Here is a 24,662-nt window from a genome sequence, read left to right as displayed (position 1 = left end):
GGCAGGTGAACTGAGGTGGAGATACAACACAAAACACCACACCCATAAAGAACATTATATTAAAACAATGGCACACTTACACAATATCAGTGAAGTGCAGCAAGGCACAACAATAATGCAACTCAATTACAAATGGCCAGCTATACAAATAACAACAAATGCACAACACAGCAATAACTTGCAACACACCAACACAAAAAAACAATGAAAGCACCACAGTACAATGGTAAAACACAACAATGGACAAACACACCAACACAGCAGAAAACACCAACCTAAAAATACTCTAAAATAACAGCCATAGTTCAACACATTAGAATGCATAAGAACTACCACAGAACAGCAAAAAACCCAGCACAGAAGAGGTCCTGGTACCCAGAGGTCTCCATTGCAGCTATTGAATATCGGGTTTGTCAAATTACAAGAATGTCTCATCTAGATTTCACCTCATGCCCCTTTCATCCCCTAATACATTGTTCCTGCTCCATCTATCAACCTTGTAGGCTCCTTTTTACCCCTATTTTCTCACTTTGTCACTGTTTTCCATCTCTCTCTTCCTCCTTTTCTCCCCTATTGCTGCCTGTTTCTCTTGTGTTCTGGATCATAGTCTGATTATTAAAAATGAGTCCTGGTCCCCACAAAAGCATACCAGGGTGCTCTACCTGCAACCACTGGCTCAATTTCACCCCTTTGCTAACAGGCCTCCTCCACTCCTGAGTTCTAAGCATTTTTGGGCTATTTAAGGTAGTTTGTGTGTTGGCCTCCATAACATTTTGTCCACATAAGCTATCCAAGCCAAATTTGTATCCTTTTTCCAACATCCAATGAATTTTGGAGGTGCCCAGGGTTTGTGTAATCCCCTCGCGGGGACTGATAAATAGACAAAACATCATTGTTAAAAAGAAAAATAGGGAAAAAGTGCTCTAGAAAATAATGTCAGTTTCTTTCCCCTAAAAATGGCATCCATGAAAGTTTGCTTTACTTAAGTCACTATTGTTGTGGCCTCTTTCTATCTTATGCATTCTCCCAACTACCTTGATGTTCCCCTGCTGCTCAGCCAGTGAGTGAGGTCATTGTATGGTTGGAATGTTGACAGTGTTTGTGCTTGGATGAGTGGACAGTTGGAGTGAGAAGGGCTGAGCGGCAGGATGCTGCTGCTGGTGGTGCTATGTCTGTAACCTACAACTAAACTAATAAACCTACTTCTTTTATAACCCATGAGTAACAATCATTGATTGCAACACTGGCGACTATTTAAGGAAGAACCAGCGTGTGAAAGAATAAAGACACTGAATTTACAGAAAATCTAAGGAGGAACCAGATTATAGAGGAAATCCCAGAGTAGAGAGAGTCAAAATCTAACAGAAAAATATAAAGCAAAAGAAACTGCAGCTTGAAGTGAAGAAGAATGTCCTGGAAGCCCCACCAGTCGCTTTTCTACCAGACAGCCAGGGTGTGTGACCTGTTTAACTTCAAGGCATGATCTACTAGGTACGCAGCAAACAGGAAGTGCAGTGGCCTGCAGATTGAGAAGGGGGTCTGCTCAGCTGTGCACGAAGCCAGACCTGTAGTACCTGCTTGTACGGACTGGGTATATTGAGGAAATGGTCTGCTGAACTGCGTGTATACAGAAATAAAATTTTATGGTACTGAATATTTGGCAACCTAGTGGAAAGTCAGTTGGAGGCACAGCTGGTGTCAGTACTTAAACACTTTGTGAAGAGTAATCAGTGACCCTGCGCAGCAGCCACTTAAGGGCACATATTGTGAGTAAGAGTTACAATTTACCTATTGACTGGGTTGCTGAGTTTCCCTGCTCCCTATTCTGCAAGCGAGATCATTGGGTACCTGATATGTTTCCAAGAAGCTCTCTCAGAGGAAGACTAGAATGCCGATCTGGCATATGGGAACAGCTCATGTGCAGTGGATAACATGTGTGCCAATTTTTCGTACGAGACTAAAGAACTGTGCGTGCATTTAAATGAAAAAAATGTACAGTGGCAATGTATTTGAGTGAGAAGTCGCTCAACAGCGTGGAATATTTGAATATTTTCCAGAGAATAATTTAACTTTAGATATACTGTCATGTGCATTTTACTGGTTACCATTCATTGCATTAGTGTATTTTTCAATGCTGCTATACTGGATTTTAAATTTAAAGATGCGTTGGGTTGAATTGGGTAATGTTATGTTTATGCTGAGAATGATTGCCTCTGCTGAAAGTAACTATTAATGCTGTATTGAATTGAGAAATGCTATGCTGTTACTGACGTGTTTTAAAGTTGTTGAACTGTGGTGTGTTTGTTATGCATGGGAGATGCCCTCTAATGTTATTTTAACATGAAATGTTGTTTATCATATTTTGTCTGTGTATATTGGGCTGAAGTTTCAAAGCTATGCTTGATTTTAGAGAAGTATAATTTAAGTATGGATGCTAGAGTCACATGTGCAGAGTGACATTTTAATGTTGTGATGTTAGCATCTTGGTCCGTATTTGGGACCGTGTTTTTGACCATCCTTTCTAAGGGGTTAAGGATGTGGGGGCAGAGTGCTAAGCCTAGTGTTAAGTGGGGTAAACCCAGTGATGTGTCAATCCTTCCTACAGGGTTAAGGATGTGGGGGTAGTGTTTTAGGCCCAATGTAAAGGTGGTACACCCAAGTGATATGTGTCAATCCTTCCTGCAGAGTTAAGGACGTGGGGGTAGTGTTTTAGGCCCAAAATAAAGAGGGGTACACCCCAGTGATATGTGTCAATCCTTCCTACAGGGTTAAGGACATGGGGGTAGTGTTTTAGGCCCAATGTTAAAGTGGAAGAAACTCTAATCCTGTTAAGTGTTGAGTTGTGGAAGGCAAAGGGCTGGTCCTGTTATAGTGTGCGTAATGTGGAGGGGACCAGGTAGTTAGTTTCTCTGTTGGGTAAGTAGGGAAGTTTTGAGTTATTTGTACATTTGTATTGTAAATTTGTGGAACGTATTGATCAACTGCATTTTACTATCTTACATCCCATTGGAGTATTGAAGTTATGCATAGAGAGTGTTTGTTAACCTTTTCTGTTTATTTCAGAGAGTCTTTGTTAATCTGTTCTGTTTATTTTGTTTGGGTGGTACTCATAATTTTGGAGGGAGGTTGATGGATGTGTTTGCCGTTTTCTGCTCTCTTGAATATTTCATTGTTTTCCTAAGGGGGGAGATGTGTTGTGGCCTCTTTCTATCTTATGCATTCTCCCCACTACCTTAATGTTCCTTTCTGCTCAGCCAGAGAGTGAGGTAATTGTATGGTTGGAATGTTGACAGTTTTTGTGCTTGGATGAGTGGACAGTTGGAGTGAGAAGGGATGAGCGGCAGGATGCTGCTCCTGGTGGGGATTTATCTGCAACCTACAACTAAGATAATAAACCTACTAAAACCCATGAGTAACCATCATTGATTACAACAATTATCTTCCCTTCTTTCGGGTACTTGTAGAGCAGAATTAAAAAATATAATTTTGTACCACAGTGCAGACATTTTTCTAAGAGGTAGTCTATTTCCCCTATTTTCTGTGCCCCGCCAGTTTGTGGTGGAAACCAGTGTAAAACCTGTGGGTGATCGAGCACAGCTATAGATTTTTGAAATGTAAGCACAATTCTGAATCCAGCAAGAGGTCATATGTGTAGATCCTTCAAGGTGTTCCCAAGGAAAATAACTGTTGAAATAAATAAATATTAGCTTGAGTTGAGTTTGGAGAAAAAGGCATTTGTGACAACATTTTCATCTCTAACTTTTTGCCACAATGGCCCAATGACAAAAAACAATATACCAATACATCTGCTAGACCCTTCTGGTTGTGACTATATGTAGGGTTTGCACGTTCTCCAAGAACCCAAAGTACCCAGAGCAAACAACTGAGCTTCACCGTACAATGTTTTTTCATTGAGTATTGAGTATAGACTAATTCCTAGACCATAATAGCCAGAGTGAAAAATGGGTATCAATGACACTAATTGATTTCTGAAATGAGCACATGATATAGAGTGTAGGAGCAGTGTTTATTTCTACATCTCTGGATTTGTGGGTACCACTATTAGCGTATGATTTGGAGGGTATTTTTCAAAATGCCATCTATTTTATAGACTGGCTTACATTTCAAAGGCACAAAATCAGTGAAGTCCAATTGGTAATAACAAATGTTCTACTATTCTATGCTCCCACAAGTCCTCTGATAAAAACGGTAGCTCACTTATGTGGGTAGGCCTATTGCTAGTGACAGGAAACGGCCCAAAACGAAACATGGATGCATCACATTTTTCCATTGAAATCTGACCCTCTTTTTCCAATGTGGGTAGCTCTAGATTTTGGATCCTTGCTCAGCTGGCGCCTAGAGAAACTTAGCCAACCTGTACATTTTTGAAAACTAGTCACCTCTTGGTATCAAGGGTTGGCTGACTTGCATGGTTCTCAAATTTTTCTACCCAGAATCCCTTGCAAATCTCAGACTTGAACTTAAAGAATACATTTTTTGCACATTTCTGTGAAGGAAAGTTCTGGAATCCACAGGAATTTACACAATTCCTCCCACCCAGCATTCCCCTCCTGTGCTGATAAAGATGCTGCACCACTTATGGGGCTGGGCATAGAGCCCTGACAGGAGCCGATCAAACCAAGGACAATAGAATCCCTTGTGTAGAGATTCCTATTAATCTGGGTTGGGTCAGTTCGTTTCGCTGGCACTATCCCCAGCCACACAAGTGGGTCAGAGTTTTTATCAGCACAGGTGAGGCAATGCTGGGTGATAGGTGGATTCTAGACATTTCCATCATATAAATGTAGGGAAAATGTATGACTTCTGGCAAAGTTGGGGTTTGAAGGGCATTGTGGTTAAGGAAGCATCGTGGAATTCACACAAGGCACACTACCCTAGAATCCCCGGGTTGTCTATTTTTTAAAAATGTCTGTAGTTAATAGGTTTTCCATGGGTGGCAGCTGAGCATGCCCCCAAATCCCACAGATGCCCCTATTGTTGATCTCCCCATGTGGCACTTTAGGGCCTTTTGTGTTAAGGATTTCTTGGCCCACTGACACAAGTGAGGTACCATTTTTATATAGAGACTTGGGGCAATGCTGTGTGGTAAGAAATTTGTCGCTCCCCACCATTTTCAGACGTTTTCCCCACCTAAATGTGAGGAAAATGTGTGTTCTCAGTCATTGTTTGAGGTTTGCGGTGGCATTGCTGGTAAGAAAATGGTGTGGGGTACATGTGAAGCACACCACCCTCGACTGCCCCAAATGTATTTCCAGGTGGCAGCCTACACAAGCCCAAAAACTGCAGTTGTTCACCATTGCAAATGGGACGATATTGTGAGTTAGCCAAGATCTCCCAGCCCATAGGAAAAACAAACACCCAGAAAAGCCAAATGTCCTCTTTCTTGTCATTGGAGTGAGATGCTTTAGTCTGCAAGGTGCAAAAAGAACAGATGACGGACGGAATGCAGAGCAGATCAAACATTCTCCCCCAGTCACAAAGATCTGGGTTTAATCCATTGTTTTTTGCTCCCCACGCCACCCCAGTTTGAACCCAGCCAAATGCAAATCAGTCTTGACCCTGTTCCTCATGGGAACAGTCCAGCCCGAACTGCCAAGCCAGGTCCTCCCTGGACCGGAAACAAACATTCTAGGACCGGTTTCAGGGTATCACCGTTCAGCAGCTAGGCTAGCTTGAACCCAGTGGCGTAGTGAGCACGGGACCCACGTCTGGGCATACCCTTCCCACTTGGGGTGACAAATGCAAAAAGAACAGATGATGGACGGAATGCAGAGCAAATCAAACATTCACCCCCAGTCATAAAGATCTGGGTTTAACCCATTGTTTTTTTGCTCCCCACGTCACTCCAGTGTGGACCCAGCCATATGCAAATCAGTCTTGACCCTGTTTCTCATGGGAACAGTCAAGCCCGAACTGCCAAGCCAGGTCTTCCTAGACCAGAAACAAGCATCCTAGGTCCGGTTTCAGGGTATCACCCTTCAACAGCTAGGCTAGCTTGAATCCAGTGGCGCAGTGAGCACGGGACCCACGTCTGGGCATACCCTTCCCACTTGGGGTGACAAATGCAAAAAGAACAGAAGATGGACGGAATGCAGAGCAAATCAAACATTCACCCCCAGTCACAAAGATCTGGGTTTAATCCATTGTTTTTTTGCTCCCAATGCCACCCCAGTGTGGACCCAGCCATATTCAAATCAGTCTTGACCCTGTTCCTCATGGGAACAGTCCAGCCCGAACTGCCAAGCCAGGTCCTCCCTGGACCGGAAACAAGCATCCTAGGACCGGTTTCAGGGTATCACCCTTCATCAGCTAGGCTAGCTTGAATCCAGTGGCGCAGTGAGCACGGGACCCAAGTCTGGGCATACCCTTCCCACTTGGGGCGACAGTCTGCAAGGTGAGCAGAAAGACTGTTGCCCCTTCAGTTGGGGTGGGGGCATAATCATGCCCATGTTGGTAGGCAGCCATGATCCCTCACTTTTGTTTATATCTCTGGCATCTTTTTGGCTGTCTGCCCCCCAGAGGGGCAGATCTGTGGTAAAGACTGTGTTCCAATTTATTTTGGGTGGGGTCATGGCTATGCCTATGATGGGCAGCCCCATCCCTCCCTTTAAAAAAAAATATATATACATTCCCTGCTGTCTAGTGGGCTTTCTGCCCATTTATTTGGGGTGGGGGCATGGCCATGCCCATGGTGGGAAGTCCTCACCCCTCTTTTTTTAAGGTATTCCCTGGTGTCTAGTGAACTTTCTGTCCCCCCTGGAGGGGCAGATCAGGGGGTTATTACCCCAAGGGGAGGAAGAAAGACTGTGCCTATTTTTGGGGGGTGGGACATTGACATGCCTATTCTGGGCAGCCCACCCCCCAAGACTTTCCTGAAAAAAGAATCCCTGGTGTCTAATGGTGTTAGAAATGGGGTCTTTGGTTGGTAGTCAGGTTAACCCCTGTCCAAGCAAGGACCCTCACTAGTCAGGGTAAAAGAGAATCACCCTCAACTAACCCCCGCTCACACCCTTGGTAGCTTGGCACGAGCAGGCAGGCTTACTTCAGAGTGCTAGGTGGAAAGTATTTGTACCAACACACACAGTAACTGAATGAAAACACTACAAAATGACACAACACAGGTTTAGAAAAACAGAAAATATTTATCTAAACAAAACAAGACCAAAACAACAAAAATCCACCATACACAAGTCAAGTTATTAATTGAAAAGCAAAAAGAGTCTTAAATCCTTTAGAAAACAATGCTAACACTGTTTGCGTTGAAAAGTACCTGGGTCGCGTGAAAATAACACACACAGGCTAGAGTGCGTTGATTTCTCACCCGCAAGCAAGTTTGTGCGCCGTTTCTCCTTCTCCATTCAGACTGGCGTATGTCATTTTTCCTCCCGAGAGGGGAGCGATGCGTCGATCCAGGCAGCACTCAGGTCCGGGCAGTCATTGCGTCGTTTTTCCACGCCCAGCAATGTTTGTGTTGAAAATCCTGCCGCACGGTGATAGCAAAACCGCGCTACGTGGGTTGTGACAATACAAGCCTCCGTCAGTGATGCTGCGCGTCGTTTCTCCAGCCGCGTGTGTCGATCTCCCAGCCGTGCTGCAAGCGATGCATCGATTTGAGCCGCGGAGCCGACTGCGCGTTGTTTTTTTAGCCACTCTCAGAGGTTGTGCCGGACATTTTCATGCACGACGGTATGCAGGCTACACCCCAGCTCCCTTTGTGTCACTGTCTAAAGAGAAGTGCAAACAGCCCAACTGTCAAACTGACCCAGACAGGGAATCCACAACCAGGCAGTCACAGAATAGTTTAAGCAAGAAAATGCTCACTTTCTGAAAGTGGCATTTTCAAACACACAATCTTGAAATCAACTTTACTAAAAGATATATTTTTAAAATGTGAGCTCAGAGACCCCAAACTTCACATGTCTATCTGCTCCCAAAGGGAATCTACACTTTAATCACATTTAAAGGCAGCCCACATGTTAACCCATGAGAGGGATAGGCCTTGCAACAGTAAAAAACAAAACATGGCAGTATTTCACTGTTAGGACATATAAACACATTGGTATATGTCCTTCCTTAAACATACACTACACCCTGCCCATGGGGCTACCTAGGGCCTACCTTATAGGTGTCTTACATGTAAGAAAAGGGAAGGTTTAGGCCTGGCAAGTGGGTACACTTGCACAGTCGAATTGGCAGTTTTAAAACTGCACCCACAGACACTGCAGTGGCAAGTCTCAGACATGATTACAGGGTTACTAATGTGGGTGGCGCAACCAGTGCTGCAGTGCCACTAGTAGCATTTGATTTACAGGCCCTGGGCACCTCTAGTGCACTGAACTAGGGACTTACCAGTAAATCAAATATGCCAATCATGGATGAACCAATCAACAATACAATTTCCTCAGAGAGCAAATGCACTTTAGCACTGGTTAGCAGTGGTAAAGTCCTCAGAGTTCAAAAGCTAACAGCAACAGGTCAGCAAAAATAGGAGGCAGGAGGCAAAAATATTGGGGAGGACCCTGCACAAAAGGCTGTTTCCAACAAATGGAAAATGTGCCCCTTAGGGGGCTAATTGAGGGCTATTGGTTCATCTTCCCACTGGGGGGGGGTAGGAAGACTTAGGCCCATATTTATACTTTTTGACGCTAAACTGCGCTAACGCAGTTTAGCGTAAAAAAATTTAGCGCCGTCTAACGCCATTCTGAAGCGCCATGCGGGCGCCGTATTTATGGAATGGCGTTAGCCGGCGCAAGCAGACCGGCGCTGCCTGGTGTGCGTGGAAAAAAACCACGTAGACCAGGCAGCGCCGGCGTTGGGCAAAAATGACGTTAGGGCGTCTTAAAATGGGGCAAGTCAGGTTGAGGCAAAAAAATCGCCTCAACCCGATTTGCGCCATTTTTTTACGACGCCCAGACGCCATTTCATGACTCCTGTCTTAGTAAAGACAGGAGTCATGCCCCCTTGCCCAATGGCCATGCCCAGGGGACTTGTGTCCCCTGGGCATGGTCATTGGGCATAGTGGCATGTAGGGGGGCACAAATAAGGCCCCCCTATGCCACCCAAAAAAAATAAAAAATTATACTTACCTGAACTTACCTGAATGTCCCTGGGGTGGGTCCCTCCATCCTTGGGTGTCCTCCTGGGGTGGGCAGGGGTGGCAGGGGGGGTCCCTGGGGGCAGGGGAGGGCACCTGTGGGCTCATTTTGAGCCTACAGGCCCCTTAACGCCTACCCTGACCCAGGCGTTAAATAGTGGCGCAAATGCGGGGTTTTTTGACCCGCCAACTCCCAGGCGTGATTTTTGCCCGGGAGTATAAATACGACGCATTTGCGTCGCCGTCTTTTTTTTAGACGGGAACGCCTTCCTTGCATCTCATTAACGCAAGGAAGGCGTTCACGCAAAAAAATGACGCTATTTGCCAATACTTTGGCGCTAGACGCGTCTAACGCAAAAGTATAAATATGGCGTTAGTTTTGCGCCGAATTTGCGTCGAAAAAAACGACGCAAATTCGGCGCAAACGGAGTATACATACGGGCCTTAATTCGCCATTTATTTAGGCTGGTGGGCAGCCCTTACCCCTCTTTCATAAAGAAAATCCCTGGTATTTAGTGGGCTTTCTGTTCCCCCAGGGGCAGGTTGGTGGTTGAGTCCATTGCAGGAGCCTGGCCTGGTTTGCAGTGGGTACCTTGGGTACTTACACCTTATACCAGGTCCACTTATCACTTATTAGTGAAGTAGTAGTATTCTAGCAGCTTAGGCTGATAGAGGTACCTATAGCAGAGCAGCTTAGGCTGAACTAGGAGACATACAAAGCTCATGCAATACCACTTATATTTACACAGTACTTATGCACAAATAAAGACAATACTCAGTGTTACCAAAAATAAAGGTATTTATTTGGGTGGCATGGTACCAAAAATATCTTAGTGGCAATACTCCTTTTGGAGGTAAGTATTATACACAATATATACACTACACACCAAAATTAGACAAGTAAATAGTCATAGAATAATGCAAGCAGTAGGAAATGTATAGATTGCAATGAGAGAAAATAGGTCTAGGGGCAACAGAGACCATATACTAAAAAAGTGGAATGCGAATCACAAATTCCCCCCTAGACAAGTGTAGTGTGTGCATAATCGCTGGGAGAGTAAGAATACAGTAAAGGTAAGTAAATGACCCCACCCAGAGCCCAGAAAAGCAGGAGTAAAGTACTGCAAGTTTCCTTATGACACACTACACCTCGTTTTGGGGATTTTGCAGCAGCCAACCAAGTCTGCAAAGAACAACTGCTGGATTATTGGACCTGAAGACCTGCAAAGGAAGGGGACCAAGTCCAGAAGTTGAATGAAGTTCCAGGAAGGACAGGAGCCCCTGCCAACCCAGAAGAAGTTGTAAAAGAAGAATCCCTGGTTAGTCGAAGACTGCAGGAATGCACCCTAGGAAGATGCCAGCGGGTTTCTGCATGGTGCAAATGATATCCCACGGCGTGAAGATTGTTGCAGATGAGATTTCGTGTTGGAAGTCGCCAACGAGCCTTGGCTATGACAAAAGTGCGTTTTGTGTCAAAATGGAGCTGGATGGACCCAGGAGGGACCTTTCGGCCTCAACTCTGTGTGAGGAGGAAGAAGGGGCTCTCAGCACTTTAGAGAGCCCTCACAATGCCAGCCAGCACCCCCAAAAGCCGCAGGATCTGGGTACAAAGGAGGTGCAAAACATGGTTGATGCAGCACAACAAAAGAAGGTCCCACGCCGCTGGAGAACAACTCAGCAAGTTGAGTGTCACAGGATGGAGTGCTGGGGACCTGGGCCAGGCTTTGCATGAAGGAATTTTGCAAAAAGTGCACAGAGGCCTCAGGAGGCAAAGAAGACACAGTACACAGGGGGACCGTCGCTCTTGGGGAAGGCAAGGGCTTACCTCCTCCAAATTGCGTCAGCTGGGCCTCAGGACAGTCTATGTCAATGGCGTCCACGCTCTGTGTCCTTAGGAGCACACTCGTCACTGTGAGAGGAATCCCAGGGTACCAGTCATCGTCTTGGAAGGTGCCTACTTGGAGCAGGGGAGTGACTCTGTCACTCCATGGGAGATTTCTTTGGTCCTTCTGGTGTAGGATGAAGACAGGGATTCCCCAGAGCTTGCATACCGTGGAAACTGTTGCAGTTGCTGACTTGGAGCTGAGATTGCTGAAGAAAAGTGTCTCTTGTAGACACTTTGCTGCAGTTATGGCATTTCTTGGAGCAAGCCCCAGACCCCAGGAGGGCAGAACCCTGTCTGTGAGGTGGCAGCAGCTGTAGCTGCAGTACAAGCCTCAGAGAGCTGGTTCGGCAGTACTGGGGGTCCATTGTGGAGCCCCCAGGATGCATGGAATTGGCTCCCCAATACCAGATTTGGAATGGGCGGACCATTTCATGATCTTAGACATGTTACATGGCCATATTCGGAGTTACCATTGTGAAGCTACATATAGGTATTGACCTATATGTAGTGCACACGTGTAATGGTGTCCCCACAGTCACAAAGTCCGGGGAAATGGCCCTGAACTATGTGGGGACACCTTTGCTAGTGCAAGGATGCTCTCACACTTAGTAACTTTGCACCTAACCATCAGCAAGTGAAGGTTAGACATATAGGTGACTTATAAGTTACTTAAGTGCAGTGAAAATGGCTGTGAATTAGCGTGTGCCCTATTTCACACGGGCTGCAGTGGCAGTCCTGTGTAAGGGTGTGTCTGTGCTCCCTATGGGTGGCAAAAGAAATGCTGCAGCCCATATTGATCTCCTGGAACCCCAATTCCCTGGGTACGTAGGTACCATATACTAGGGACTTGTAAGGGGGGTCCAGTGTGCCAATTGAAATTGGTAAATGAAGTCACTGGCCTACAGTGACAAATTTAAAAACAGAGAGAGCATACGCACTGAGGTTCTGATTAGCAGAGCCTCAGTGACACAGTTAGGCACTACACAGGCATACACATTAGGCCATAAACTATGAGCACTGGGGTCCTGACCAGCAGGATCCCTGTGAGGCAGGCAAAAACATGCTGACATACATGTGAAAAATGGGTGTAACATGCCAATGAAGATTGTAGTTTCCTACACCCATTTTCTTAGGGGGTGGGGACATTGCTGTGCCCATTCTGGGCAGTCCCCACCCCTACACTTACCAATAGTCTTTGTGTCCCCCCACACCCCTCCGGCATGGATCTGGGGCTAAAGCCTCATCTGCATCTGGGGTGGGTCATAAAGACTTCAGTCCTCATTTTATGAAGTGGGAACATGGCCATACCCATTTTGGGTGATCCCCCACCCCCATTAAAAAAACAATTCTTCCCTGATCCCGGGTGGGCTTTCTGACCCCCTCCCATCCATTGGCGGCAGATCAGGGTAATAACTCCAATCTGCCCCTCAGGGCAGAAAGACTGTACCCTTTTTTGGGGGGGGATCATTGACATGCCTACACTAACAAAATAATAGTGCCTAGTGGGCATGCTGCCCCCCTCACGGGGCAGAAAGACTGAATTTAAAAAGAAATACCCAGTAAGAGAAAAAGCCTTTGCCAAAGGAGATACTCACCCCTCCCTGGTGTCTAGTGGTGGATTCCTGATTGGGGACCACCCTCCAAGGGAAAGATACCATTGGAAAGGGGAGATCTTCCCCTTTCCAATGATATCCCTCCTGTCTGCATTAATGCTCAGGGGGCTGAGGTAGCCCTGTCAACACCAATGCAGTGAAAAGTGAAATGAGCCAATTGTCTCATTTCACTGTCATTTTAATTGAAATGATATCAGTGCTCAATGTGTGCCCATCGTCATTTCAATGAAAAACTGAAATAGCCTGATGGGAGAGATGGGGAAGCTCTTCTCCAGCTCCTGAGGCTATTTTCAGTTTGAGTTAACCTCTGGTGCCTGAGTCATCCTCCCCACATGAGCACTGGTGCGTGGGATGGCTTCGAGGCGTCCTCCACACAGAAGGGGTTAAACACTGATAGACTTCACTTTAATCGTGTCAAGTATAGTGGAGTATGCAAAGTGTACTGTGTTTGCTTTGTTCAGTGCTATGTTTTTGTTGCATTGTTATTCTGTCATTATGGAATTTTTTTTTTTTCTTACTGGAATATTTTCTGTTTTTGATATTATGTTGTTATTTTGTTCTGCTGCCTTCTGTTGTCCTTGTTTTGAGGAGGTCTATCTTGTCATATTTTGGTTGTGTTGTGTGATTTTGTTCTGTTTATGTGTTGCTATTGTGTCCTGTTGTGTCACAGAAATCCTTTGCAGAATTTAACAAATGGTACTAGTTTCCACCGAAAAGCAGCGCACTCCATTAAATGTTAGTGACAAATAGCCACATAACCACACTCTGGTTTCCTAATATAACACTGGTCCTTCTGTTCAACCTATTAGGACACTATTTAGCCCAAAGATGTGAAACAGACCTTTATTTAAATTAACCCTTCAAGTACTCACTTTAAGTAATCTGAACCTTAGACTGTTTAACAGATTGTGCATGTGTGTCTTAAATGTCTTGTAAGAAGTCTAATAAAAGCAAAAGAATGTCAGGAGTCATGAATTCAAGAACGTAAAGAAAACTCATGAGTGCAGAAACGTAAAGAAATTGCAGTGAGAGGCTTGCTCAAGAAGCTCTTGTGATGTGAGTGACTACCACTTTCATAATATCCACACACCAAAACAAAAAGCCATTTAGTAATAGAAACTAGACACTGCTTATTAATAAGCACCTCTCACTAGCTTTGGATCTATATATCTAAATTTAGTAATCAGTATGCAAATATCGTTGGTCAGTGTGGTATCAGGTGGTTTTATTTTTCACCACTAAACCTATTGCTTTTCAGTGTTGTGAGGTATGGAAGCATTAAATTACGCGTCAGAAATGACTACATAATGCAGTGTGAAATGCAAATTATGTGGCATAATTCAGCATAGTTTGTTGCAGTATTACTTGACTGGTTTGTCTTTTTTACATGTTACTACGAGCTGGAGAAAGTAACACCTCAGTAGCATAAGTCTAACACCTAAATATACCATTGATTTACTCAATGTCTGGCAGCCTTTGCAAGGGGTTTCCATTCGGCATCAACACATCTGACAGCTATGGTTAGCAACTTTTGTATCACAGTTAGCATTCTTCTTATTGCTGTAGTCTGCCAGTCTCAGGGCACCACCTGGTTTCTTGCTTGTTCTGGATTGGCCAAGGTAAGGGCGACCCCTTCCAGTAGCGATGGTGCCACTGACAATTCAACGCCTAGCAGGCAGTAACCTCCAGAAGGAGTCCCAGAGGAAAAAATCCAATATTGGGGAAAAAACTTCAGGTCAAAGGAACTCCGGAAAGAGGCAAAAAGAAAAGCTGAAAAGATTGAAGAATCAGGAACAAAACTGCAGGCAAAAAACAGGATAGGTCCAAAAACACAGGAAGCAGGATTGAGGAGAACCACCAGGACGGAAGTGTTTACAACGCAAGGAAAAGAAGACCTTCTGTGCTCATATAATGACAAACAGGAAGTGACATGCAGGAAGACTTATGATTTGGGAAAGTCACATACAGGTGAACGGAAAAATTGCCATAGTAGAAAGGTAGTAAGAAATGCATGCAGGAAAGGAAACACAAACACCTGGGAAGAAGAAAATATGGCCACAAGAAGGAAAAGGGAAAAAGAAAAGTGAAAAAAGGAAAAAGAAGTCCAGCACGCAGGTAGGAAAAATTATGCCGCGGTTGAGAAAAAAGGTTGTAGCCCAAAAAGCGACCTGCAGCAGGACCGGCTGCCCGAAACATGGTTCTCTGATCCGACCACAGCTCGCAAGGGCGATACTGTGGATCCAGGGAATCGGCCATCACAGTAAGTCCCCCCCGAAGCTCCAGGTTTGTCTGGAAAAAGTTGAAAAAATTGCGGACCAAGCAGGGAGCATGGACAGAGGAAGCATCCTCCCAAGAACAGTCACTTAGGGGATATCCTTTCCAGTGAACCAAAAACTGGAGACAATTCTGAAAAATGCGGGAATCCAAATATCCTGTACCTCATACTCAGGATGGCAATCAACCAAAATAAGGAGGAGGACAATGGGTAAGTCTGTGCTATGGATCAGGAACAAAATGCTTGAGTTGAGAAACATGAAAAACTGGATGAACTTTCCAGATCCGTGGCAAACGAAGTCGAACTGAGACTGGTTTCAGCACATGCAGTATTCTAAAGGGTCCATAATAATGGGGCTTGAACATATTCTGGGACACACGAAAGGGCAGAAACTTAGAAGAAAGCCATACTTTATTCCCAGGCTGGTAAGATGGTGCAGTAATACACCGGGTATCAGCTATTTTTTTCATGTAACGTTTTGTAGCTAAAAGATTGGTTTGTATCAAGTCCTGTACATGTCGGAGACTACGAGCAAATGAGGAGACTCCTGGAAAAGTGGAGTGGAGTGTTCATGAGTGACATTAGGAAAAGCCATAGGATGGAAACCATAAGTACAAAAAAAAGGTGTGGACCCTGTTGCACTGTGGACCGTATCATTATAGGAAAATTCAGACAATGGGAGATGTTTGAGTGACATTACAAAAACAGTGTAAATATTGTTGTAGCCCCTGATTTAGGCGTTCTGTTTGACCAATGGTCTGAGGATGGAATCCAGATGATAGAGCAACATCTATGTGTAAACATTTACAAAAAGTTCTCCAAATATGGGACACATATTGGGGCTCTCAATCTGAAATGATTACTTGTGGAATGCCATGTAGGCGGACTATATCCTGCATACAGATTTGGCTCATTTCCTTAGCAGTGGGTAATTTTTTCAAGGCCCTAAAATGAGCCATTTTGGTAAACGAGTCAACAGTTACCATTATGACATGGTATCCTGCAAGATGGTAGAGAACAAATAAAATCTGTGGACAACGTATGCCACAAGAAGGATGGAACAGGTAGGGGCATCAATAAACCTGCTGCTTAGTTTGGGGTATCTTGGTCTGAGCACGTACTGGGCCAGAATTTAGATATGTTTCAGCGTCAGTCTTTAAAGTTGGCCACCAAAAGGAACGAAGGAGCAGTTCCTGTGTGTTCTTGATCCCAGGGTGTCCAGCAATAGGAGAGACATGACACATTTGCATGGTTTCTATTTGAACTTTCTTAGTAGGCAGAAACAAGTTGTCTTCATGATAATAGTATTCCATTTTTAAGTGAGGACTTAGAGTGTTCCATTCTTCAAGAGGTAGATTCTGATATTCTGATTTCACGCAGTCAAGAAATGATTGTACGACTCCAATGATTTGACATGGTACTCTGATATGTGGGGAAGACTTAATAGTGCTTTCCGAATATCGGCAGGATAAAACATCTGCCACAAGGTTTTGGGACTCAGGTATGTATGTGACTACAAAATCATACTGACTGAAAAAGAAGGCCCATCTGGTTTTACAACTGTTTCGACATTGAAAACTATGGCGGAATTGTAGATTAAGATGATCAGTCCTGACTTCAAATGTCTCCTTAGTACCTATCAGAAAATGCCTCCATTCTTTGCAGGCGGCTTTTAAAGTGAGCAATTCCCTCTCCAACACAGAAAAGTTGGGTTCAGCATCTGTCAGTACGTGGGATATATAAAAGACAGGATGTTCTAAGCCATCGTCTTCTTGTCTTTGTAGTAACACAGCTCCAATGGCTCTGTCTGATGCATCAGTGACCACTATGAATTTCTTAGTTGTGTCAGAAACGTGATCTCAGGGCTTGAGTAAAAGGATGGTTAAGATTCTGAAAGGCCCTTTCTGCATCTTCAGTCCGAATGAAACTCTTTTTTCTTTTTTGATGGTCTAGGTTATAAGGCCTTGTTGTTGGGCAAAGTCCTTTATAAATTGTTGATAAAAGTTGGATAGCCCTAGAAAAAACAATGAGTCTATTTAATTGAAGCAGGAGAGGGCCAGTCAAGAATGGCTTGTAGCTTTTATGAGTCTATGGCGATGCCGACTTGATTGATACGAAAACCAAGATATTGTACCTCGGTCTTGTTGAACTCACATTTTTCAGGTTTGCAGTACAGATTGTTTTGTCGAAGTCTGTCTAAAACCTGAAGAACATGGTTAGTATGTTGTTCAGGGTAACGCAAATATATCAGAATGTCATCTAGATATATTACGACACTTTGGTTCAAGAGGTCAGAGAACACCGAGTCCATAAATCTTTAGAATATGGAAGGTGCTTTGGTCAGGCCAAAAGGCATAACGCGGTATTCAGAATGGCCCAATGGAGTATGGAAGGCTTTTTTCCATTTGTCACCTTCCTTAGTTCGAAAAAGATGATAGGCACCTCGCACATCCAACTTAGTGAATATCTTGGCTCCTTGGACTGCTTCTAGGACATTCTTAATAAGGGGCAGGGGATACCTATCCTTGATGGTGATCTTATTCAATCCTCAAAAGTCGATACAGGGGTGTAGGTCCTTAGTCTTCTTTGGTACAAAGAAAAGAGGAGCCCTGGCAGGTGACAAGGAGGGAGCTATCAATCCGCTCTGTATGTTTTTGTCTATGTATTTTAGCACCTTCTTTACTTGTTTCAGAAAAGGAATACATTCTTCCAAATGGAACCACTTCCCCAGGTATCAATGAAATGGTACAGTCATATTCCAGATGAGGAGGCAAAATGGGCTTTATAGGTTTCTGGAACACGTCAGAGTATTCTTGATAGCAGCTGGGCACTCCTGCGATCATGTTGATGGTACAACCTGCTTCTTTGGGGGTTATGATGGGACCCTTAAGGGATGAATAAGAGTCAGTCGAACAGCAATGTTGTTGACAAAATTGGGATGAAAGCGATATGGTCCTTGTCTCTCAATTAATACATGGATTGTGCTGAGTTAGCCAAGGAATGCCCAAAATCATAGTATGATTAGGGGACGAGACCAAGTCGAAAGTAATGTATTCCTGATGTCTTCTGAATTGCAAGCAAAGGGTAGGAGTGGAATCAACCACTGGTCCAGAGGTTAGAGGAGAGCCAGCAACTGTTTAGACATGTTCTAGTATCTCTTTAGGAACACAAGGTATTCCTTTTTCTTTAGCCCATTTCTCATCAAAAAACATCCCACTTGCTCCACAATCCAGTTACTCGAATACTTGTTCTTCTTGATTATTAGGGCACTGTAGGATTACGGACAACGTAAAGAGAGCTATGGTATTTTCCTTTGAAGAGCAGATACAAGGGATCCCAACACCTCCCATCCCCTTCCTTCTCACAAGGGATGGGAGTTGGCATTTCCCGAAAGTCTGGAAGGATGAATAGGACACATTCGAATCAAGTAACCCGCATTGCCACAATAAAGACACAGGCCCTTACATTGTATGTTTTCTCGCTCTGATTCAGCTAAAGGCCACGAACAGTATCTATTTGAATGGGTACTTCTTCTGTAGAAGCTGGGTTCTCTGATCGATTTTCATCAGGGCGGCGTACGGGGGCGAAATGCTCCTGACTGGGACTGCACCCTGGTCTTTTGTTTCTCCAACTTGCATTCTTGTAAACTGTATCTATGTTTAGTGCCAGATTCATCCGTTTTTTCAAAGATTCTACCTGAGTGGAATGTACCAATTGATCCTTTATTTCATCTTGCAGTCTTCGAGGGAAGAGAGTTACAAAAGTGTGTTCTACCCAAATAGTTTCTGCGCTAACTGTTTGAAATGGGTTAGGTAATTTAGGAAATCCTGATTGCCTTGTTGTATATCCCATAAAGCTTCTTCAGCAGTGGCATCCAGTCCAGGTCGTTCAAACATCTGTTTAAAGGCCTTAAAAAAGGCTGCATAGTTTGACAATAAAGAGTCTTCAGCAGCTACCAAAGGGGTTACCCAGGCCAGGGCTGGGCCAGACAGGGCGCTGATCAGATAACCCACTTTGGTCTTCTCCTGAGTAAACTGAGTGAATCCAAATGCAAAATATACTGTTACGGAATATAGGAACTCCTTCAATTTGTTCGGATCTCCAGCATAACGTGGTGTTGAGGTGGAGACTGTAGGTCTATTGAGGGATTGAGAAACCATAGCTTGTCTCAGTGCTGTATTTTCGGCATTTAGCTGTTGTAACTCTTGGGCTTGTTGTTGTACAGTATGAAGCATGAATTGTGCAGTTTTCAAAACGTTTTCCAGAGGTTCTTCCATGATTCCAGAGCAATGCTGAATCTTTGGGCTTTGCACTCTGTCATGGTTAGCACGCTTCTTATTGCTGTAGTCTGCCAATCTTAGGGCACCACCTGGTTATTTTCTTCTTCTGGATTGGCCAAGGTAAGAGCGACCTTTTCCATTAGCCCACGGCGCTGCTGACAATTCAATGCCTAGGATGCAGTAACTTCCAGAAGGAGTCCCAGAGGAAAAAAATCCAATATTTGGGAAAAAACTTCAGATCACTGGAAAGATTGAAGAATCAGGAACAACAAAACTGCAGGCAAAAATCTGGATAGATCCAAAAACATGGGAAGCTGGAGCGAGGAGCACCACCAGGACGGAAGTGTTTGCAACGCAAGGAAAAGAAGAGCTTCTGTGCTTATATACTGACAAAGCAAGAAGTGACAGCAAGAAATGCAGGAAGACCATCTAGAAAGGTGGTAAGCAATGCATGCAGGGAAGGAAATACAGACACCTGGGAAGAAGAAAATATGGCCACAAGAAGGAAAAGGGAAAAAGAAAAGCGAAAAAAGGAAAAAGAAGTCCAGCAAGCAGGTAAGAAAAATGACGGGGACCGCAAGCGAACCCGGCACACCCCAGAGCCCAAGAGCGGACTCCTGAGCCGCTCTAGAATCGAGGAAACAGGTTGCGGCCCAAAAAGCGGCCTGCGGCAAAACTGGGCACCAGAAACACAGACCACCGATTGGACCATGTCCCGCGAGGGGGACGACACGGATCCCGCAGCATTACAGTTTGATCCACTTAAGCCAGAGCAACATTTTTTGTTAAAATCTACAAATTAAGCAGCAGATGATGGAGTATGTTGCAAAAGCAGCAAATCCCTAACAATGTAGAAAATGCAGCAGCCTCATAATCACATGATTCCAGTGTGCCTTCTGATAACTTGATTTCAACTTAGTGTCTTATTTAATGGATTCTACAATTTCTAAGGACTATAAATAAGATCAGCTTTATTTTATTTTGTCGTACTCATTCAGATTATATGTCAAACTACATTGCCAATCATTGGGCATATTCTTGTGAAAATTGCACTGGGTTACCAAAACATAAGAAAAGCCTTCTGTGCAAAACATTGCTAATGGATCACTAGCCCTTGCACCACGCCATCCTACTGGAAAAGAAAAGAAAATGGCACGTAAAAATAGTTGCTTAGTCAAACTATCACATTATCCTCTAAACGACATGGCAGATTCAGGGTCATTTCATAAGCTCTTAGTAAGGGAGGAACCTTATTAAGAATTGCCCACCTAGTTAGTCGATGTCTTAAAACCTCTCTAAATATTTTGCTGGGAATAGAGCAGGATACATGAAAAAACAGCTCTCTGACATTTTTAACTTTCGCCTCAACATTCTTTAGCCCTTTGTGTTTCACATGTTAACTTGCACACATATTTTTGAAGTTACAATTAGGCAACAGGGATTTAACACAAACATTACTGGGGAAGTTTTATAGAAAATATTTTTATGATCTGGACTGTTAATGTTAAGCGACTTCAGGGAACTTGGCATGCTATTAGATACACTTGATGTAGTAACCCTGCATACAAACATAGAACATCAGTGGAGTTCTCGGGCTAATGATTTTTATCTGAGAAAGACACCAGCTAACTTTTTGCACACAGTGGTGTGCCAATTGAAATGATCCTCTTGATATTGCATAACAGCGTTTTTCTTTTCAACAAGGTCTAGTACAGGCAATTGTGCAAGAGTGCCATGTGTTCCAGATGAGCCTCCTCATACACAAACCTCTTAATGGGTTGGTATGAGGGCAAGTATCTCTGGGGCCTAGTTGATTCTACATAGGTAGAACACGTACATTACTGGGGGCATTTTGTAGACAATGGGTCCGATTCACGAAGGTAAACTTAAACGTTTGGTCTGATCTTAGAGAGAAAACTCAGTAGAAAACTCGATGTTGGGACCATTACTGCCAACATCTAAATTAGTTCCTAAGTGACCACCCAAGGCTCCAACACTGATAGAGCCACCCTATGTGTGACAAAGTACAAAATGGATCTCAGCTTGCCAATGCAGACCTGAAGGGCAGTGTTTACACTGCCAGTTCGATCTTGCCATTCAAACCAGTGGCAAAGTCAACTCTTCCCTTAACAGTATATGTAAGCCTCCCCTAAGGAAGGCCTGTACAGCCCTATGGCAGAGAGCTGTATATCATTAAGAGAGACATATATGTTTCATATTTCTCAGCAGCAACACTTCCCAAATTGTTGTTTTGCTGTGGAAAAGGTAGCATTCCTATTGGCTAGTACAGGGGTACCAGCTGGCACACCAGCCTGTCTAACTTCTGAATAGGACTACATATGTACTGCAAGGTATCAAATTAATCATGACATTAGACCTGAACTGATGCTCACAATGTTACTATTAACATAACGCTACTTTTAGAAAGTTGACACTCTGTAGCCCAGCTGCTCCAGGGGCCTCACATGGGCACTGGCCAACAAACAGCTTTATGCCCATCTAGGGAGTAGTGTGAAATGACTCACAGACTTAGGAACAATAGCAGCCCACGAAAGGGTGAGCGTTACCTCCCCTTAGCATGAAGCAAGCTTCAAAGGAAACCCACAGTTGGTGATCAAAATATAATAACACTCCCAAGAGCCTCCCCCTTGTACAACTAGACAGGCTGGAGACAGTGCCTGAGAGGGAAGACTAGTGCTTAAACTGTTTTTTCTTTGGGTGTTTCTACATAATTTTCATCCTTTGCAGGAATCAATGCTCATCAAGGTCAACAGATCTATGAAACAATTAATATCTTAATTTCTTCCTATTATTTCCTCTTTCTATGAGTGCTGCAGTTTGCAGCACACATAGAAAGAGGAAAACCCCTCTTGTGATTGTTTATGTGCAGGCAGGTGTCCCTTTCTGATAACACACAAAAGGAGAGTACTGGGATTGTTGCTAACCCACACCACCTCCCAAAGGAAACTATATCATCACTAAAGATGTGGGGTAGTAGGAACTGAGGGTGGGCCTGGGTCGATTCCCTCAGTGCGCCGTGTTAGAATCGCTCTAGATTCTGAAGTGGGGAAGTCGTGGTGTGAAAATGTCCAAGCAAGGGGGTGCTATGTAGTTCTACAAATGGAAGGGGGAGTTCCCTTACAGACTAGGTGGTCTCACACACATAATAGTGTCTTGCTTCATCATTTGACCACCTAGCCCCACCCAAGTAAGATGATACTACTTGGGCGGACTCAACCTCTTGGTTAAAAGAACCAGAGGGAGTGCTGAAATTAGACTTACTGGATAATTACAGAGATCCAGATGGGGTGAAAAATAAAATTACCAAGCAAGTCACCAATTGCTACTGCTAGTTTTAATGAGGGTGTATGCTGGTAAGGTTAAGAACATGGGGGAACAGAAGGCTCGTTAGAGGATAATGTCTCTTAGAGTCTAAAAAAGAATACGTATGACCAACATGTTTCTGCCCTCACTAAGTGCTGGTAGGTCAGGGGCATTCGTCAGGGTCAGAGCACACGCAATAAGTGAGGTGCTCAGAATGAAAAAATATATGGCCTACCTGAACAGGTAGTTCTCGGTGAGGTAGGTCTAAAATAGCCCGTAGCTGGGGGCGATTTGCCTCTAGTCTGGCTAGTGCCGGGGGGGGGGGGTTCCTTGTAGTCACACTCACTCCAAAGGGAATACCATGGGGGGGTACCTACATGCCACAGGGCTTGTAAATGAGGCCCATGGTGCTCTAATGCAGGGACTCTGGGCCAGATGTAGGAAATTCAGGCTTTGCGACTCGCAAATTGCGAGTCTGCGAGTCACAAAGCAAGATGCAGGATGGTGTCCCTGACACCTTCTGCGAGGCTCAAGGGGGTCGCAAACGACCACCTCATTTATATTACTCACTCACAGTGATGGTGGCCTGCTGGAGACAGTAGACCACCATGTCTGTGACTACTTTTAAATATAGCAGTTTTTTTTTTGTAATGCAGCCCGTTTTCCTTAAAGGAAAACAAGATGCATTACAAACGAAAAAATTAAACGTGTCAGTTTCGACCACTGCCTGCTCTGAAAAAATGTTTTCAGGGCCATTCACAAAGGGGAAGGGGTCCCATGGGGACCCCTTCCCTTTTGCAAATGGGTTACCACCAGTGTGACACTGCTGGTAACTGCGAATTGCTTTGCGACCGCGTTTGCGGTCACAAAGCAATTCTGCATCGCGATGCGACTCGCAAATAGGAAGGGGAACACCCCCTTCCTATTTGCGACTCGCAAAATGGGAATGGGCATCGCGATGTGCTTGTTGCATGTCGCTAACAGCGAAATTCGCTGTTTGCGCTATGCAAAAAGTTTGCTACATCTGGCCCTCTGTCCTTAAAATGTAGTTGATTCCTGTTTAAACTTAGAGGTCTGAGAATGCTTTAATTTTGTAGATAGCAGCACCCACCTGGAGCACTTCATTTTCTCCTGCTTGGACTTGCTTATTTACAGATATTTGTTGACTCACTCCATCGCCATGTTGTTAATTTGGATTTAGGGTTACATTCACTGAAGGAAGATAGATGATTTTTAAACATACAGGAACATAATTAGATGGCTTATTTATTACTTTCAGGATATGCATAGTTTTTTAAACCAGTAGTAAATGGATGTAAATGTAATTAATGTGATTTTTTTAGCTAGTGATACCAACATAGTGATTCAGTGATAGCAAATGTTCGGATGTTCTTGATTTTGATAATTATTTTGCATGGTGCACTCTTACTGTTTCATCTGAGTGAGTGCCTTCCCAACATTATCATTTGTAATAGAACTCAGGGGCAGATTTATCAATATTTCACTCAGCACAGCAAACCACCTTGCTCTGCTACATGAAGTGGAAAGGACAGAAATACCTTATTAACATGATTCAGCACGTTCCTGTCCTTTCCTTGCACTGGTGCACAGTGTGCTGCCTTCCGCCAATGCAGGTACATTTGCATCATGTAGCAAAGGTGCCTCTATTACAGGAAGCATTGTTTTTGTGCAGGACGGAGCACCTTCCTGCACAAAAACAAACCCCAGAGGCATTTTCCTCCTCCTAAGTGCCCTGATCAATGGGGAGATGAGGAGCATCTTTATCATGGTATTGCGTCGCCTTTGCTCCATGCAAGGGGGCATGAGTGCGATACAAGACCTAGGTCAGGTTTATCAAGCCACGCAAGGTCATCTTGAGTGGTCTTGAGTGGCTTGATAAATCTGGAGTACATTTTCCATTGACTTCAGAAAGGCTACAGCAAAAATGGCTGAACAGAATTACACCACTTTTGGCACAAAGCTAGATCTCAGATTGTGCTTTTTGCCATTTGGTGTAAATTCATTCAGTAGTTTAAAAAAAGAAATAAGGGTAAAAATAATTGTAAATCTAAATGGTTGGGTCCGTGAAAGGCTCAAGAGACTCTTGTGAAAGCACCAGTTTTAAAACAGAGCATTCTGACTGGCCCAGGGAGCTCAACTTCTCTTGGTC

General features: G+C 44.1%; 1 protein-coding gene across 1 annotated transcript; it reads right to left on the bottom strand.

Moving 5' to 3' along the window:
- Positions 1 to 18,658: 18,658 nt before the first annotated feature.
- Positions 18,659 to 19,165, bottom strand: LOC138275532 (protein LDOC1-like). Its single transcript, XM_069219122.1, has one exon. It carries the CDS (start codon positions 19,163 to 19,165, stop codon positions 18,659 to 18,661), a length of 507 nt encoding a protein of 168 aa, XP_069075223.1.
- Positions 19,166 to 24,662: the final 5,497 nt, after the last annotated feature.

This window comes from Pleurodeles waltl, chromosome 2_2, assembly GCF_031143425.1.
Source record: "Pleurodeles waltl isolate 20211129_DDA chromosome 2_2, aPleWal1.hap1.20221129, whole genome shotgun sequence".
In the NCBI taxonomy this organism is placed as follows: domain Eukaryota; kingdom Metazoa; phylum Chordata; class Amphibia; order Caudata; family Salamandridae; genus Pleurodeles; species Pleurodeles waltl.
This window is presented reverse-complemented; position numbering and strand designations above follow the sequence as displayed.

Bases quoted from the DNA above. Each gene is read 5' to 3' on its own strand.
- LOC138275532 (XM_069219122.1), bottom strand. From the start codon at position 19,165: ATGGAAGAACCTCTGGAAAACGTTTTGAAAACTGCACAATTCATGCTT.